The sequence below is a fragment of the Eublepharis macularius genome, chromosome 4, assembly GCF_028583425.1.
Source record: "Eublepharis macularius isolate TG4126 chromosome 4, MPM_Emac_v1.0, whole genome shotgun sequence".
In the NCBI taxonomy this organism is placed as follows: Eukaryota; Metazoa; Chordata; class Lepidosauria; order Squamata; family Eublepharidae; genus Eublepharis; species Eublepharis macularius.
The window spans coordinates 97,409,853-97,429,589 of NC_072793.1; the positions used below are offsets into that span (position 1 = coordinate 97,409,853).

The following is a 19,737-nucleotide window of genomic DNA, read 5'->3' on the forward strand; positions in this document are numbered from 1 at the left end:
TTTTAAAGGATATGTTTTGTAATATTCAAAGACAGGAAGGGAATATAGCAAATACAACACAACCTCTCTTAAAAGTGATAATTCCTTATTCTAGATATGTTGTATGTCTACCTAAGCTCCAGTCCTTAGGCATACCGAATTAAATAGCACAGTAGCAGCTGCTGTTCTCCATATATATTAGCCCCAAATTACTAGACCCTTACTGCTATCCTATGCAGGTCTAAACAGAATCCTACTCAAACCTATTCAGTGGGGCTACTCCCAAGAATGTATCTTTAGGATTGTGCTACCAAACACTATCCTTTCTGACCCATATAAAGTCTCTTAGTGGAGAAATGAACAGCATAGATCAGTCCCTGACATCTGGTTATCTGGATACTGGTGGTGGGGGAGGAGTGTGTGTGGGTAGACTAAACTTTATTGTGTAGTACAAAACATTCCAGTCAACCATTGTAGTAAAACAAAGAGGCTTAGAATCCTTGTGCTCCTGAAATGATAAAGACCAGAGTGGGTGGAAGGTGGAGAATTATTTTTACTGGACTCCCCTGATGAAAGAACATGTAAATAGAGGTGGGTGGGTAGAGAGCAACATTCTTGACAAGCTCATCAGAGGAAAAAGCAAATATCCTATGTGGAGTTAACCTCTCCCTCACATCACTACTGGCTGCTGATGGGGAGTTCTTTCCATAGTAAAAAATACTTTTAACACTAAACTCACATTAGTGCCAACCTAGTGCCAACAACTGAATATCCTGTTCCCAAGACACAGGGAGGGTAATCTTGTTCCTGGAATGGAGCACTAATAGCTGTCTTCCATATCAAGTATACTTAAAGGGAAACAGAAGAGATGCTCCAATGCTGAAAGCCTCTCAAGAACAAATATGTTGTCAGTTTTGAAAATTAAGGGGAAGAGGGAGAGCTGAGCCCTGTTGGTGTTTACAACTTTTTAAAAAAGACTATATATGCATGGGGAGCACTCATTTTATACAGAAGTCAGGAGAACCAATTAAATACAACTTTAAAATGTTTTTAAAGGGACAGAAGAGATGTTATTTTTCCCAGTGACTGTTGTGCTTGGAACATGCAATATCCTAGCAACAGAAGTGCTACTTGGAGGGAAGGCATCTGGATCTCAGACAAGTAATAACTGTGTTTTTATAACTTTAAAAAAACCTTCTGGAAATATTTTCATCAAATCTAGGCATTGCCAGTTCTTACTCAGCAGATTTTAATGCAGTAGCCAGCTGCTATTGTCTATCTAGAGAGTCACTGCCATTGCCTCAGGTAGTACAAAACATGGACGTGATGTGAAGCTTCTACAAGTTCCAGACTGTACCTCCCTCCCTCTGGTTGAATTAGAATCAACTTTACACACTCCAACAAAGAAGATGAACAGTGTGTCATCTACAGCAAGGCATAAATAGGGAGGGAGTAATTGTGCAAGGTACCCAACCACCCACCTGCTATGTGGATGGGCTGCAATTTTTTTTATTATGTACAAAGGCCTTCATTCCCCCACCCCCCATCCAAACTGACATGGACCCTTTTCCATTATCCACAACTCTAGCCCTAAACCTTTTAAATCATAACTCGTCAATCTTTTCTTTAATGAGAGATACTTCTGAATGACAAATATCACAAGCTATCCCTCCTGCTTACCAAGTTGTGTTCTGTATCCTAGAAACAACATAGACTAGGAAGTGTTTCGGAAATGAACCTACAAGCTAAGCACAGAGAAAAATCCTATCAAAACTATTTTCTTAAAATCTACAGCGGATCTTTCCATGATCTTTTCTTCAGTGTTCTAGGGGATTCATAAAGTACTCTGCAGCAGCTGGAGAACTCCCATAGCTTCATGAGCTACTTGTTGGAGAACACTATCTTAGTTACCATTGCCACACATAAGATTTTTTTTTCTATATCTACAAGAATCAAGGACTTTTGTACAAGGTACACGACCTTTTGCACTCTCATAAGCAAATGTACCCCAACCTGGATGGCCCAGGCTAGCCCAATTTCATCAGATCTGGAAAGCTAAGCAGTGTTGGCCCTGGTTAGTACTTGGATGGGAGATCACCAAGGAAGGCAAAGTTTGCTACACAGAGGCTGACAATGGTAAACCACCTCTGATAATCTCTTGCCATGAAAACCCCATGACAGGTTGCCATAAGTTGGTTGTGACTTGTTGGCACTTTGCACATGAGCAAATGTGAGAAAATCCACAGGCTTGTTCAGTGTAGCATTCACCTGGGTGCCTGGGAGGTGATCTATGTTTGGCCACAAAGTTTCAACCAAGAGTATGAGTGGAAGCAGGGCTTTTTTTCAGCTGGAACTTGGTGGAACAGAGTTCCGGAACCTCTTGAAAATGGTCACATGGCTGGTGGCCTCATCCCCTGATCTCCAGACAGGGGGAAGTATAGATTGCCCTCCACACCACTGCGTGGAGGGCAATCTCAACTCCCCTCTGTCTGGAGATCGGGGCAGGGCCATCAGCCACATGACCATTTTCTCCGAGGGCAACCCACTGAGTTCCACCACCTCTTTTCCCAGAAAAAAATCCCTGAGTGGAAGAATGTGCTGGTGGCTGGAGAGAGTGCAGGTTTTTCTTTGCTTTACTTCAGCTGTTACCCCAAACATGGCTAACTTGCTGTGCAAGCAGTAGGAAGAAAGCAGATGGCTCAAAGGGGTTTTTCTTCTCTCTCTCTCTCAGATTATTATAAGTTGATTGTGGCTGTTTATGTGCTTTTGCAGTGCCACATGAGAAGTGAAGTGAAAGAAGGCAGAGAAGGAGAGAAGAGGACAAAGAAGGGTGAACTCTACACCCCACTCAATCACATACAGTATAAGAAAAGCATGCCTGGGGATTCTTCCATCTCAGATAAGAAGAGGAAATTGTGAAGAAGCAAGGTAGCTGCAATGATTGCAAAAGGAGTAGCCAAGTCTGTTATAGCAAGATAAAATAAACATCAAGTGACACCTTAAAGACTAACAACATTTATTTCAACATGAATTTTTTGTGAGTCACAGTCAGACATGTGGAGTGAAATCAAATTCTAGTTAACGGGAAGATTCCCCCCTTGTAGTATTGCTCTTAAGTAGAATTTCCAGTTTGATTTCCCACAGAATATCTGAGGAAGTGAGCTGTAGCTTTCAAAAGCTCAGATTGAAAAAAATGTTGTTAGTCTTTAAGATGCCACTGGACTTTTATTTAGCTATGCTCACTGCATTCACCGTTCTGGGGTGAAGTAGCTTTTGATGCTGCTGTGAAATGCAGTAAGTTTGGGAACGCCTACTTCTCACCAATATGGAAATTCTGGACATTTTAAGGTTCTGTGAAGAGGATTCTAAACTGATACTTTGACAACCTTGTTCTATATCTGAAGGCCTTTGTATGGAGTAGGTGAGCTTACAGGCACTGAGCCCAGCAGGCACCCCTTTCTGTGGATAGGATTAGCTTCTCAGAACAAGGCCCTTTTTCAGCACTCCAGTCAAAGCCGTGAGTGGTCATGGCCGTGACTAGATAGCTGATGATTGCTCTGTGGTATTACCAAGATGAAAGAAAAGGAGGGGAGCTTCAGTGCCACCACATGAGAACCATCAAGGTTGTAGGGAAATGGGTTGAACTTGCTCTTTCTGCTATCACTGGCACTTGCCCTGTTGAAACCCCAAGGCAATAGAATCTAGCACTCTCATCATTGGTAGCACAAGGATCTTTTCATTTCACAGCATGAACTTGCTGTGAACAATTCTCTACCCTGGAAGAAGTTACCTTCTCCCTAAGCCTAAGAAGAAATTGTGGACATGCGGGAGGTGGGTTTCTGAACAGGTACCAGTATAATTTCCTGGACTTACATATTTTTAATATTTTTAAAATTATGGCTTGAATCATCCAAAGGTTGGTGTGTGTGTGTGTGTGCGTGTCATACATTGATATTTAGAGTAAAAATAAAACAGATCAGGGGCAGACTGGCCATTAAGGCCACCTGGACGAGTCCTGGTTGGCCAGTGGCCTGCCCCCTTCCACTGGGGCTACCCAGTCCCAGGGGCTACCACACCACCACAGCCACCCCATCCCTAAAACAGGGGTGGATGCTGCAGCAAGGGACAGGACCATCCTACATGGCCTCACCATGCCCAGTGAGGGACGGGACACTCAGACTCACCTTGCCTGGCAAGAGAAGGGAACACCCAACCCAGCAAGGGTCAAAACAGGGCCACTCCACCTGGTTTCACCTCACCTAGTGAGAAACGGGTGGAGCCACCCAGCCTCATCTTGCCCAACAAGAGATGGGATTGGGGCTGCCCTACCCAGCTGTACCTCTCAAGGAATGGGATGGCACTGCTTGGCTTCACTTTGGTAAGGGAAGAAGCTGCCTTGCCCAGCCTTGCTGTAGTGAGACACCTGGCTTTATCTCACCTGGCAAAGGATGGGGCCACCCTTCCCACTTTCACCCTGTCCAGGTGCCTTTGTCGGGCACCTCATCTGAGATGGTCAGGCAAGTGTTCCCTTTCCCTCCTTTGAGGGGTATGGTCAGGGCAGGGTGGGGCACATTTCCTGGGCCATTTCTGCCCCCCATCCATCCTGAAGCAGATAGTATTATTTTTGTGTTCAAGCTAGCTGTTTTATCATGTTTTCCCAAGAATGCCAGATTTGTCAGTTGAATAATAATTTAACCTTGGCTAAAACAGAGAAATTATTTAGGAAAGACATTTAAAAATAGAGCAACTAAGTGAACTGTCTTATCTACTCTTGGTCTGCATAGCATAGATGGCTCCTCATGATCAATCAGAGTATAGTTGTTGAAAGACATCCATGCTCTGCTGGCTGGGTACAGGTCAGAAAAATGAAATCCAGACCTTGCCAATACCTGGTGAATGAAAAGGCAGCAGTTTAGGGAGGCCAGTAGGGCACAGGGGAAAGGCCAAAGCATGCGCTGTAGGAATGGCAGGCTTGGCAAAGGACCACAACTAGGACCTGTTACTGCTAGAGAACTAGAAACTTCCTCCATATCCTCTGGTAGCCTACTCCTTTCCCATTTGCTACCCTCAATTTCCTCTCTTCAGGCTGTACCTTTTGTAATAGAAAGATGACATTAGTTGAAATAAACCTCTCAGAAAGCCAAGCCAGACTGACCTCAGTTAATAACATAACATTTCACCTTCTATATTTTAATCAATTTTTATCTTATGCCTTGGAACCCACTACTCCTGTGGTGTTTTATGGTATGATATTGCTTGTGTTGGAGAGGACTTTCCTGCTCTTTGTGCCCGTCAAATCCCCTCCTTGTGCCCTTCCTCCTCCCCTCCCTCAGTTCCTAACATCCTTCCTCTTCATATCCCTCATCCCAAGGTTTCGCCTCACTCTCTCTCCATGCTGCAGACAAGGAATCCATTCTTCAACTAGTAATAAACAGCCAGAGGCTGCCACCAGCTGACCAGCCCTCACCTCCGGCCTCAGTCGAGCCCACTTTTCAGAATAATTATTTAAGAGAGAAAGTGGCAGCAACTCATCCTTCATGCCACAGACCCGCAAAGTACATATTTTCTGGGTCTCTCTTCCCAATGACTACCTAAGAGCCATCTTCATAGGTTTGCCTCAAGTGTTTTTATTATGGCTATAGAAAATCCAAATGAGGTCTATCCCCTTCTTCTTGATGCAGAAAATCATCATGAATCATATGTATTTTGCACATCAGATGAACCAAGCCTCTAAAAAAACACCTCTCTTTCCCTCCCTCCCTCCCTCCCTCCCTCCTACACAGGTCTTTCAGGTCACACTTAAAAACACAATCGCCAACCTGTACTTGGATTGGTGCACTAAAAATCCAGGGATATATTCTTAGTGGGTTGTAAAAACTCACATGAAATTTGTAAAATGTTATTTAAAGCATTTGTGTTATGTGAACAAAACCTTTTCAGTGTACCATAAAAGAGAGAGATCAACACTTCAGCTGCCTGGTCAGGATCCATTTAGTGCAGAGACTCAAGGCTAACTAATATCATAAATATCTTCTGAACTCTGGAGACATATTTGAATCCCTCAAAGCACTAGTAGTATTGGTTTATTTCAGGCTACCAACTCCCAGCAGAGCCTGGGGAAGGTGGAGTTTGAGGGGGAGCTCAGCAGGGATGAGGTGCCATAGAGTCGAACTTCGGAAGCTGCCATTCTCTCCAGAGAAAGTAATCTCTAAAGTCTAAAGATGAATTGTAATTCCAAAACTCCAGCTCCCATCTGGAGGTTGGCAACCCTAAAGAGGCTGCTCATTATAAGTCTTGGGAACTGTTGGATACTCTTTTGATTGGCAGAAAAGGGAAGAAAGAAAGCAAAAAGTACTTAGCTTTAAAATTTGCTCCATCATGGAGATGGACAAAATAACTGAAGTAAAATTCGTAGCATATATCCTTACTAAAGTCCTTAGTAAGGATATAGGGAAACAATGGTCATAATCCAGCCCATTTCTCATGGGACAGCAGAGTGTAGAGATGCTCCTCCTAGAAGTGTACCTTTTCCCTTCCACATGAACTTAATATTTGCCTTACAATAAGTCAGACCACTAATCCATCACTTTCTAGGGACTCCAACAGAAGTCCTTTAATTTGGAGAAGTTAGGGACCGTAGAAACCAGCCACTCTACCTTGGAACTACGTCCATTCCCAGTGCCATCCCTGTAACAGTCTGCTACCATGTAAGGAGGTCACAGTACAGTGCCGATATAGAAGGCTTAAGTCCGTCCCTTGCAGAAAGCCACAGAACAAGTGAGATATCTCTGTCACAAAGATGAATTGCGTTTCATTTCTAATGAACCTTTCACACACGTGTACAGAATACTTTAACTTTGTGTCAATCCTTTACTCCTCTAGCTGACCACCATGCTTTCTTGGCAACTATACAATACAGACTTTCTTTCAGAGCCAGGGTAGCTAAAGAGTGACAACAATAGAGTTCTGCTACTTTTTCAATGTATGCCTATAGAAAGAGCAAAAATTCTAATGGATGCTAGTGATTATGAGTACCAAACCAGGAGCACTAGTTAATCTTAACCTACAAATTGAAAGTAAGATTTGGAGTATGCAAAGGAGGCTGGCTGGTCCTATAATGTGTTCCTTAAAGTACTTTAAGCATTCATGCCATGCTTCCTGAAATTCACAGGTCTTTTGAAAGTTCTTCCAGAAACAGTATTTTTAAAATGGTTCTCCTTCTGGAGTTGGCACAGCCTTAAAGAAAGACAGACTCTATCCAAGTATAGCGTGGCAGCAAACCAGAGACAGAATTTGACAGAACAAAGCAACCTCCAGCCTCAGAGATGGATAACCATGCAATCAATATGACCAAAGAGATAATAAGACAGGGAAACTCTTTGGACTTCAGTGTCTTGAGTATATGGAAATGTGTGCAAAAACCCTTTCTTCAAACCCTGAGAGATTATGAGAGAGTTCACACCAAAAAGGAGGGCAGAAAACCTGTGCCTGCTCCTGAGAGGGGGGGGGATTAAGGAGGAGGAAGCCAGGGCATTGTGCCACACTGTAACCTACCACCAAATCATCAATGGGCTGCAACATAAGTAGGACAATAAAACACATCTGGCAAAGGCCTGCATGAGCTGTGTCCATTGGCAGATACTCATAATATCAGTACATGGCACTTTGTGGACTCACCACCCTCCTAGTAAAAAATAATTATTTTGATTTGTTGGCTCTCTTGCAGCACTAGGGGGTGCTCTCCTAAAGGATGGAGAGGAACCACAGGCCATGCCATCCCCTGAGTCAACACCTTAGTAATATAGGAGCTATTAAGAAAAGATATATTTTAAAAAAATAGTGGTGGAAGAGTCTTGCATTCTCAGTTTTCAGGGAAGGGGAAATAAACAAACCTGAGTTGGGCCATATGGGCCAGCAATTATTACATTTGCTTAAAAACATAAAATATCCTCTGGCTTTCTCCCAATTGCTTTATCTGAACAGACTCAAGCCTTCAGCAAGCTATGAGGAAGGGGAAATAGAAGGACAGAACAATCTCTCCCCAGCTTCAAGACAGAATGGAAGCTGGTACAGGCAAGCCAAATGACAGTCACCCACTAGTTGAATTTGGCCTGTGGCTTCCTGTTAACTATTAGGACAGATTATTATTAATACCAATTTGTAATAACATGATTACAGATCTGCTATTCCCAATATTCTCCTATTCCCAATAGCAAAATATGTCCAGTTATTCAAATTGTATATGATTTTAAAAGGCCCACTCTTTCTTGTTACAGAGCCTTTTATACATTTTTGAGCACTCTGCATAACGGACATGGGCTAAATATCTTAAAAGAACTAACTGAGAGCAGAGTATCCCTTCCTCCTATTCAAAAGGTGGGCACTCTTTAAGAAAAGCACCACCACCCTGCCCCGAGCTGGCCTTGGCTAGCTTGTGTAGAAGCAGACACACGCACATTCCTTAGGCTGCAGCGTTTTACATGGCTCATATTACTCCTTACTATTTTCCTGAATTTCTACAGGGAATTGTGCTTTATTGTGAAGCAGCAGCTGCCATATCCAAGTCAACAGATAACTATCTTCCTCCATGCCCAGAACTTTCACTTATATGAACAATATTTAAGGTCAGGACTCTTTCTTGGAACTGCAGGCTAATTTTAATTTACTCAGGAGAGCTCAGAATATTCACTGGTTTGAAGAATGCCTGAATGTTCCTTGCCCTCTAGATCTCAGAACATAATCTTCCAGTGTAAAGGATTAGGCTTTGCTATCAGAAACCCATCTCTGGTGAAGTAACAAGGGGTGGCTTCAAACCATAGCCTACCATTTCTTTTACATCAGGCTCCCCTTCTAGGCAACATAAATGGATTTTTCAAAACAATGAATTTAGTTTTGAAAAAATCCTTGCCCTTGACCAAGAATCACATACAGCCCAACGTGTTGGCACAGAATAGGCTAAGGAGCACTGCAGCCCAGGGGCTCAGCTTACATGCTCCATCTGTAGCATTTCCCAGTTTGACAATCTTGGGAAGCAGAACTACAAACAGCGCTGACTGAGAACATAAAGATGGCTGCTGGTGACAGTACTGGGCAAAGTTAAGCTTTTGGTTGGCTAGCTCAAGGCCAGTTTCCTATATCCTCGGTGCCAATGACCATGGGGCTCCATGAAGGACAGGAAAGCCACAGACTTTATTGCAGCTCTGCCTTATGGGGCATCTCAAGTTACCAGCACAGTTGCCTCCTGCTTAAGTGTTCACCCTTCTCCCATTGTAGCCCCAGTAGGGAACACCACACTTGGCCCAGAACCCTAAAATAAGACTCCAACCTAAATTTCCATGAATCGCCAGACTACATCGCTGCATTTGGAAATCATAAGATAGAGAGAAGAGAGAATGAATATGAGAAACAGACTATTGCAGGGTGAATTGAAAAACATGTTACCAGAGGGTAAAGAGGTGGCTGATTCACCTCTAATTCTGCTGTGTATGCCACAAACCTGGTGGGAGCACTCAAGTGCACTTACTGATCTTGTTCACTTTGGCAACAGTCTGGTCATGCCAATCAATTCTCATTGGCTGAAATACAAGGAGCAGGAGGTGCTGGCAAAGCAACAGCACTCTCCTTCTCCAGGAGGAAGGGTTAGAGAGTGAGCTGAAGGCCAGGCAGGAGATGGCACCTCTACAAACAGCAGAACTGGGGTGAGGGGGAAGAGTGGGTGAATATTACTTCATTTGGTCTCCCATTTTTGGTCACATACTAGAGGCTGGAAGAGTCAAAGAACTGTCAGGCAAAGGGAATAGCTTGAGCCAAACAATTAGAATTCTTTCTGGAGCACAATCAACACTTGTATAAGCTACAGTCCTGTAACAGAAGAAACTACTCAAAGGAAAGGTAATGTCAAAATATTTGGGTCTGAGGGCAAATGGTGCTTGAAATTCCAATCATCTTGAAGTTGCAGACAGCAGTAGGAAAGAACAGGGCAATTATCAGGCACACAGGGCAAGACACCAAATATTCTCTTGTGTGTCTTTAATTCTGAGGTAAAACTTTTTGGTTTTTCCTGCAATATTCAGGGCACTGACTCAGCACCAGCCACATAAAGACAGGGCACAGCATTCCACATCCCCAGTAACATCAGTGGGTAATATTATCCAGCCCACCCCACCTTCTGCAAAGCGTATGTCCCATCATAGATCATGTGACTCTCCAGAATAATTCCCCAGTGGCTGAACAGCATTCTTCCTCTTCTCTACCCTCTATCCTAAAGGAAACTTTTAGGGGACACTCAACACAGCAGCAACTTTTCCTCACTACAGCAGCTCCATCAAACCCACCACACTTCTCTTTAGGCCTAAGTATGCTCTAGGGCTCCTGTCTTAGAACTAACTGCGCCCTCTCCCTCTTATAACAGAAGAACCAAGCACTCCCTTCCTAGTCCCAGCAGCCAAGGTCTAAAAACAATCCTGAACACAGGCACTTAGATCCTTCCATCCTGCCCCCCACTGTCTCACCCTCCGACTTAACCCAAGGCACATTCAGACAACTGGAGACCAGGGGCAGCAGAGGTCACCACATCACCAGCAGAGAAGGCAGACCAGGCCACACCTCATACCAGTCTCCTACTTCTGCCAGTCCCTAAAACTGTTCTTTCTTCTAGTAGCCCACCTGTCTGTCAACAGAAAAAAAATACCAATGGAGAGAAGGGTGCTTTTTTCTTTCTTTCACCACTTAAAGGGCAAGATCGGAGAGGTAGGACAGTCACTTAAATAGTAGATCTGCTACATCGCTGCTAAATAAGATACAAAAGAGAGGCTGGTGGCTCCTATTTCTTCCTTTCTGGCTACCCCCACTGTCTATCACAACCCCTTCCTCAAACTATGCCCCAGGAACTAGTAGTTGCAGCCACAGAGGTTCCACTTAGAGGCAGCCTAGTGCAAGAAGGCCAGAAGAGACAGCATCATGAGCAACAGGAGTCCCACGTTACTGAAAAGGCAGGGGCCACCACCCGGTGGGTTCAGCTGCCCCTCGCATCCTTCTCCATGCCATCCCTGGTAGCAGTGGCACAGGAAGTGAGTCCGTAGGAAGGCAATGTCATCCTGAGAGAGCTTTCCTTCGGCCACGAGCTTGTTCTCACGGTTGTGATGGATCTGGAAGCTTGTTGGGTTGAGATGCAGGAAGACGCTGGCATTGCTCACTTGGCGCAGGCAACGACCATGACTGTTACACAGGGTCTGGCTGCAGAGTTCCGCTGCTGTTGTCACATTGATGATATAAAGACCAAGATCATTCTCCAGGTACGTTTTAATGGTCTGGCATGTTTCCTGAAGAAGAGACAATACAAAATGAACAGAGCAGGGAACAGATCCAAATGATGAAGGACCAAACCAGCAGCTGTGGCACACAATGGCACTGTCAAAAGGGGTGGCAAATTTCCTCCTATGAAATCATATTAAGGATTCAATGAAAGTGAGAAGAGCTGTCTAGGGTATCTTACAATCTACCAGTATAGATTCCACCTGGAAGTGGTGTCTCTATGGGGCTACTATTAACCTCTAACCACACTTAGCAATGACTGGGCTGGTACTGTCACAGCAAAGATGTGTCCAAGGACAGATCCACAGGGAGTCCCACATAGCCTGCACTTCCAATTTAAATTGAAAGTTGCCAGGGACCATGAAGAATACAAGAGCAGCCCTGGTGAATCAGACTCCTGATCCATTGAGTCCAGCATTAGGGTTGCCATCTCCCCACTAGTAGTGGGAGAGCCCCTGCCCTGCCATCTCCATTTACCAGCCAGTGGGAGGGCACCTGTGGAGGCAGGTGTGCAAAATGTACACTTCCCCTTTGTGCTGGAAAATGATGTCATTTTCCAGCATGGCATGAAAGTTTCGGGTCACATCAGGGGCAATTCTTTAAAAATCACTCCCAAACACTAAGTTTGGGAGTGATTTTTAGTGACTTGTTGTACTCTGCTGCCCATGCCCCTTAGTTTGGCCCCTGGTGGACCTGCCACCCCTATCCAGTATCCTGTTTCACACAGCAGTCAATGTGATGCTCCTAAAAGCCCTCCAGGCAAGACATGGGAGGCCAGAGCTCCCCAGCACTAGCATTCAAAGGGTTACTGCCTCTCAACATGGAGGTTCCATTGAGTCATCACAGCAAACCCACAGAAGTTGTCTAATCCTTTTTTAAAGTCATCTAAGTGAATGGACAATCTTGTGGCAGAGTCCACACCAGTAGCCCTATTGTTCTAACTCTGCACTTCCATGATAATAGTTCTATGTACTGGGCATTAGGATCAGAGTGGAAACAAATTCAATTTAATACCGAAAAAGACAAGTAAAGTCTGTCCCTTGAAATATGCTGTCTTAAGATGTGCTAACAGAGTTCTTGATATTTTGTTCCTCCACAAGCAAAAGACCAATGAAGGGTCAAAAATAATCCCACTATAAACAGGTCACTATGTCCAAATAGTCTATTGCCTTTATGTGCCTCTTCCTTCTACATACTGATGAGTCCTCCTTCACCACCCCAAATTAGCATCATAGTATACAATCTATTTTCCAAGAGTCTTCTTTGAAAACTTCTAGTTGCCAACACGAATGAGCTAGAAAAGCTTCACTAAGATCTTGATAATAAAAAGAGTAAAAATTGTTAGATTAAGCATCCTTTGGAAACCAGCACAGCCTGGGCTCATCTCTGCATAAAAACGTTGTGGGCAAAAGGGACGTTGTACATACCCGACCTTTGGTGTAGTCTGCATCTCCCCAGAAGATAGCACCAGCTGCCCCCAGGGCAGCACTCTCACCAATGGTGGAGACCAAGTCCATCTGCAAGGAAACAACGCAGACAGATCTGTAGTTAGCCCAGCATCAGAAGGTTCATAGGATGCACTCCTCTTTCTACTACTCAAGGAACAAAAAAGTTCTCTCAAAGTTTACAATGCTGATTTCAATGCTATAGTAGAGAGAGAAAGAAAAGTGGTGTACTTTCTAAAGACACGTGTTACCAGAAACAATGCTCTTTTCTGCTGGGCCAGTTAAACAGGTAAGAGAATTGCCTGGCCTGCATGTGGAGGGGGGATCTTTCATGGTAAGAAGCAGCACTTCAAAATGTAGGATGCTTTACGCTACAGGGTGTTCAGCACCTACGTTTACAAGGGAAGGCTGAGAGTGGAAAGCTTGCCTACAACCAGACCAATGCCTTGCATGACAACTGATCAATCAGGGAAGGCTTTAAGCTGCCCCTGTGCTGTTTGTCTTCATGCTGCTATAGGTGGGGTAAGTGATCAGAGGCCACCTCGTGTGACTCTGTACCTGGCGGTGAATTCTTGAAGAGCAGCCTTGTTGGAAATGCTCTACATACCTCTTGTCTTGCTGGAGGCAGCAGAGCTGAAGCCGGAACCAAAGCCTGGCCCCACTCTGGGCACGTTCTAGTCTCGCTCTGTGCCTTCTTCAGGCCCACTGAGCAAGACTAGAATGTGCCCAGAGAGGGGCCAGGTTGAGCCTGGTGACAACTTATCTCAAGGAGAAAAACAAACCCTTGAGCCAACAAGAGCAAGAAATAGAGGCGACTCACTAAACGGTTCAGGGACGCTGCCAACAAGAACAGAAGCTGGTCAACAACTTGAAGACAGTGAAGAATTGGAGGGAGGACCTCTGCTCCACGAGGAAGGCTGTATCACTGCAATCTCAGAAGAGTTCATGGGGTCCGCTAAACTACTGCTTTGTCTTATTCCAGGTCCAAGCTTGTTATCCTTTCTAGCCCTAGGGACAGAACTTGTGAACTGGTTCAGGCTTGTGGGCGCCTGTGACTCAATCATCTGGTGTTGCTGAACCAGAAAGCAGATTTGATTCCCATTGAGAAAGTGTCCTATCAAGGTCTTATAATTCAGATATTTGAACTTTCTGGGTAAATATTAATTCAGAAGGTCAACATGAAAAATGTACTTAAGAGTAGAAAGCAGTCTCAAGGTTTAAATGGTCATAAATTCTTATCACTTGGCACAAAACCTTTGAATTCATCAAGTTTGAGGTGGAAAGGTGGAAGAGTGGTGGCAGAGCACAAAAGGGGCCCAGTAAAGGGCTACTTAACAAGGCTCTGCTGGCTCTTACATTATATATATGCTGAAAGTCATATTTGATCTTTTTATTTCAAACATTAATGGTAAATCTATTTATTAGTGTGTGTAAAGTACTGTCAAGTTGCATCTGACTTACGACAATTCTCTTATATTGGGCTAAGAGAGTAGTGGCCCAGAGTCATCCAGTGGGTTTTATGGTGACTGGAAATTTGAACCCAGATCCTAGTCCAATGCTCTAACCACTAAACAACATTGGCTCTCAGAGTATCCAGAAGCTGGGAAGCAAAATTTTGTCACCTCCATGTCTTTACTGTGGAATTATACTGCTCCTGTGGCCTATCTGTGCAGACTGATTGAGAGCATAGTAGAACAAAGTCTGCGCACACACAGCTGCTTGCAGGCAAAACAACAATTCAGCATCCTTCTCATCCAGGAGATCTTCATCATGTAGAAAACATAGTACTTGAAGATACCCCAAGGGTCATCTAGTCCAACCCAATGCACAATACAGGAAATTCACAGCTGTCTCCCCTGCTCCCTCAGTGACCCCCGCCCTATGCCCAGAGGAAGGCAAAAAACCTCCAGGATCCCTGGCCAATCTGGTCTGGAGGAAAATTCCTTGCTGACCCCAAAGTGGTGATTGGCATTACCCTGGGCAATCAAGGAAGGGTCACGAGAGCACCGGCTCACCCCTTCATGAACTCCCTCTCCTAGTCTGGGTACATTCATATTAAATCAGAGAATCGCCATAGCTCTCCGATGACCCTCTTCTTAAATACTTCCAAGAAAGGAGAGCCCACCACCTCCCAAGAAAGCCTGTTCTATTGAGGAACCCACTTTGTCAGGAAGTTCTTCCTAATGTTTAGCCGAAAATTCTTTTGCTTTAATTTTAACCCTATGTTTTTGTTCCAATCCACTGGGGCAACAGAAAACAACTCCACTCTCTCCTCTATGTAACAGCCCTTCAAATACTTGAAGAGGGCTATCATATCACCTCTCAGTTGCTTTCTCTCTAGGCTAAACATACCCAGATCATTTAACCTTTCCTCATAAGAATTGATCTCCAGATCCCTCACCAGCTTTATTGCCCTTCTTTGGACATGTTTCTCAAACTGTTGTGCCCCAAGATGAACACAGTACTCCAAGTGAGATCTGACCAGAGCAGAGTAAAGCAGAGCTCACATGATCTGGACACTATACTTCTGTTGATACAGCCTAAAATCACATTTGCCTTTTTAGCTACCGCATCACACTGCAGACTCGTGTTCAGTGTATAATTTTCTAAGACCCCTGGATCCTTTTCACATGTACTACTGCCAAGATAAGTCTCCCTCCCCCCACCATCCTATAATTATGCCTTTGATTTTTCCTACCTAACTTATTTGCATCTCTTAGGGCAGCACTTCAGATTTTGAATTTGGCTGCATGCATAGGCATGTGCAGGCCCTGCAGTCACAAAACAAGCAAATACTAGTTGCAACACTAATGCTGCATCCTTGCAATCATATTCCTAACTTTTTTTATTACTGTAATTGTTATTATAGTCAATTGGGGGTGGGGGGCTTGCTTTGTGCAAGGAGGAAGCACTCTGCTGGATTCTGGAGGTTTCTTTTCTTAGCTGCACCTCCATGTTAGCAAGCATAAAGCAGAGCAGCTAGGAACAGCCCTATTTATCCCACAGCTGGCACTGCCACACACTGTACTTTTCCTTGTTCTTTTCAAACTTCAGTTCAGGCAATACCTGAGCAAGGATGGGAACCTGGCAGAGCTGCCTGTGGGAACTGGGAAGGTGCCACACCTCAAAAGCTGGTAGCAAAACTTCCCAGTCAACCCACACAATGATATTATGAGGTATCAGCCAGGTAGTGGATATATTGGTATTGTTTCCAAGAATATCAGAAGAGAGATTTTTAACTGCAGATAGGCAGCCCCTGATTAACAAAGTACTCTGTGGATGAGTGAGAGAAAAGAGTTTATATTATGAAGAGAGAAGGCAATAGAAACAGTCATGCTACCTAGAATGAAAGTAGCAAATCCCAAGTGAAAAAGAAAATATGCAATGGCTTTTCTTTCACTGCTTTAACTACACGTTGGTTATTTTGTAACTGGAAACAGCAAGCCACTCAGCTTGGCTTTTATAGTAATTTTTTAAGTTTGCTACCACTTTAATGCATATGCCAAAAACAATCATTTTAGCCTTTTATTTGCACTGCTTATCTTCACAGTTCTGGTTGAACTGTATGAGTTTTATGCATTAAGTTTAAAAAAAAAACCATTTACTAGCCACCACTCTATCCATGGGGAAAGCCAGCCATATGAGACCAAGGACAGCATTTTTGAGGCCTCCACAGTGACTTCAGCCACAATTTTTCTAAAATGCTCAGCAGTAAAGCGTTCCTTGCATGTGGTCAGAGGCCATGCATGAAACTAAGGCAAGACAGGATGAGCGAGAAGCCCTGCCTTCCACTAGGACTCATGATGGTGCTACGCCTACTTCTGCTTCTCCAAGACCATCATCATTAGCATGAAAATTCCAGAGAACAGCTTGAAACAAAGAAGCTGCAGCTGCTGAAGGAGGACTGCAAGTTGCAATGGCAGCTTCAGCATTTCCCCACACATGCCCACAAACTTTACAGGGCAAGATTACAAGGGTTTTGTCCTAAACTCATCCACAGTGATCTCAAGGTGCCTTTTCTGCAGGCTCTCAACCACCCATCTAGTAAGAAGAAGTTTACACCATCCTTACAGCCTCCTCTAAAAAGAACATCAGCACCAGTACACGCATTTCTGGTCAGACTTCAACTTTTCAAAATAATTTGAACTGCCAGAGATCAACAAATCCCTCTCCATCTTACAGAAACACAAGGGAGAAGAAAGGACAGTCTTGATCCTTACCTAAACGCATTCCATCATCTCAATACAGAAACTATATCTTGCTTTAGTAAGACCCAGGGGTAATCTGTGGGATTCTGTTCCTCCTTGGAGACTTAGCTAGAAGTTATCTGGCAAAACTGTAGAAAGCACTTCAGCAGATAGACTAATACCTTGCACAAAATAGTTGGCCACGCTGCCACATTCATAAATGGCTTCCATGAAGCATGTACAATCTCCACAATAGAACTTGGGACATTAGAAAATATCCTCTTCCTTATTCTGTGTGTCTCAGTGAACCAGAACTGATATTACCCACAAGCACAATTTGGAGCATTGCATCCAACTTTTCCAGGTTTCTGTACTCAGCTGTCCTAATTGGTTCAACATGTATGCAACCCAGGGGCTTACTATCCTTTAGGAAAGACCTTGGCAAAGTGCCAAACTAATGATTCTTTGTAGGAGAATTAAAAAGCCATTAATAGCAGCGTTTTCCTGCAGAGAACTGCCATAGCCAGACTAGAGAGAGACAGCAGCAGCAGGCGCTCTCACCCTTCCACAGACCTATTGTTGTTAGGTTGCACTTATATCAGAAAGGGATACATCATCAGCTCAGAAGTCCCATTCTACACTGCACTGGATATAGGCCTGGTGGGAACAGCCCCAGGACCAGTTTCACTGTGGTTCAGCACAGCAAAGTAAGAATTAGAAAGCCAATTTGCTCTGGGTTTTGCTGACATACTCAGAGAACACTTCTCAGTTATTGCTACATCAGGTCTGCAAGAAGTTGAAATCAGTTTAACAGCCTCACCCATTTTTGCAGTCCAGGAATAACAATAAAATTATTTCTTAGTGGGTTGCCATACAATGGCTACTGAGTTGAATTTGAATTGGCAAGTCACAAGTCATGCAGATTGGTGCTACAATGGAACAGCAATCCAAGCTCAATTGCCCTCCTTTTTTTTCTGTTATCTTTCCCATTTCCCATATGAAAAGCTTTCTTACCTCACTTAGCACATCCAGTTTGCGGATATAAGTAGGCCTTGTGTAGACAAAGACAGGTAAGGTATAGTGCTCATGATGGCGCTGGGAGATACGGAGGGCCTCTTTTACCCGAGACCTCACAAACTTCCGCCCATTTGCAGAGGAGGCCAACACCTGGTCCAGGTATATGGAAGGGTAAAGGGCAGTGCTCTCTCTCCAAAGCCAGGATAGATGGTCATTGCGTGTCTCTTCTACATCAGGACAACGACCTGTGTAACTTTCCTGGTTCTTGCTGTAATCATGGTTGTAACAATCTGGAAAGAGGTAGAAGCCCCACAGTTGCCGGGGCCGGAAGTTCTTGGCATACCGCAGGGTTGCCTCCATGAATTCACGAGCTGATGACTCAAACTCATACTGGGCCACTTTGTTCACTTGGTCCTCTTGCAATCCAGGCTGCCGAGTCAATACAAGTTGACGGGAGGCACTACGGTAAATGTCTTTTGTCTGCCAGTTCCGGATCCAGATGGGCCTCCACTCTTCCCAGTCAATGACAGCCAGTCCCTCCTTTTCCTCGGAACGGATATATTTACGGATCCCCTCCGGCAATCGTTCCAGGTGCTGCAGAAGACTACTGTTTTGTGGGACACCTCCATTCACTGCCCTCTTCTGCCCATCATAGTATGGATAGAGGCCCAAACGCTCTTTATAGAAAATGGTCAGATTCTGGTCCACAAAGCCTTCATTGGGGGAGGCCTGTACGTCAAAAATACTGAAGTCTAGCTGGACCTTGAAGCGGGGTTTGCAGTCTTGAGTTGGCACATTCCAGGCCACAATGAAAGGCCTGCCAGTGAAGATGGGGGTAAAAGCTGGCTTCTGATACTGCCCAGGGGCAACAGCAACAGTTAGGGCCATGAGCCATACCACTGCCAACACAGAGCCTCCCTGCATTCTCTCTCTCCACGGCACTTGAGAAGATGAGGAGGATCACAGACAGGACAGGGTCTACAAAAGAAAGCACGTGCAATTACAGTGAAGCAAAGAAAAGACCCATTCATCCTCCACCTAGTCACTTCTGCCCAGCCACCAGCATACAACGTCACCCTGAATTAACTCTCCACTTGAACTTGTTCTGCTTGACCACTCTTCATCACGAGCCAGTGGTTAGATTGTTGGTCTAGGATCTGGGAGATTAGTGTTCAAATCCCTACACAATTAAACTTGTAGGGTGATGTTGGTCCTATCACCCTCTTTTACTAGCTTATACCCTGGAAACTCTTGTTGGTCTCTAAGGTGCTAGTAGACTCAAGCCTTGCTAATCTACTGCAGACCAACATGGCTACCCACCAGAAACATAATAATCCTCACAACACTATTCCAAGGTTAAAACGGGAAAGAAAGAACCATCTGCCACTCTGAGCTTTTCTGAGGAAATGTAGAATAAAAGCATACATTTGGGAAGAAATCAGTCCCCTTGGGGGAACTGAGACTAAAGAAAATTAATGCAATAGAGTAATTTCATATACAGCAATTATACAGGTGTGTACTGCTAAATGTCTTCTTTTTGCAGCACACCAACAGCATGCCCTAGCAAAGTACAGTAGCCAAAGTTGCTGGTCCTTGAACAGATAGCACAGTCAATATAGCACAGAGAGCACAATCTAATAAGCAGCAGGGAGCAGAGCAAACCCCACAGAGAAGCAAGCCACACAGCCTAGCTCAGCTGGAACCTGACGAATCCACATGCAGTGACACGTGTTTGAGTGTTTACTTAACAGCCTCAGACCTGCCAGCACTGCAGGGCCCTTTCCTAGAAAGGGCAC

General features: G+C 44.4%; 1 protein-coding gene across 3 annotated transcripts in view; it reads right to left on the reverse strand.

Moving 5' to 3' along the window:
- Positions 1–514: 514 nt before the first annotated feature.
- Positions 515–19,737, reverse strand: part of HYAL2 (hyaluronidase 2) — a 90,349-nt gene continuing 71,126 nt past the window's right edge. For all 3 annotated transcript variants that reach the window (XM_054977391.1, XM_054977390.1, XM_054977392.1), the window contains exons 2-4: positions 17,939–18,919; positions 12,720–12,809; positions 515–11,300 (exon numbers count right to left, since the gene is read on the reverse strand). In XM_054977391.1, the coding sequence (XP_054833366.1) occupies positions 10,908–11,300; positions 12,720–12,809; positions 17,939–18,865 (1,410 nt within the window). In that variant the 5' untranslated portion in view covers positions 18,866–18,919 and the 3' untranslated portion in view covers positions 515–10,907. The remainder of the gene's footprint in view (positions 11,301–12,719; positions 12,810–17,938; positions 18,920–19,737) is intronic.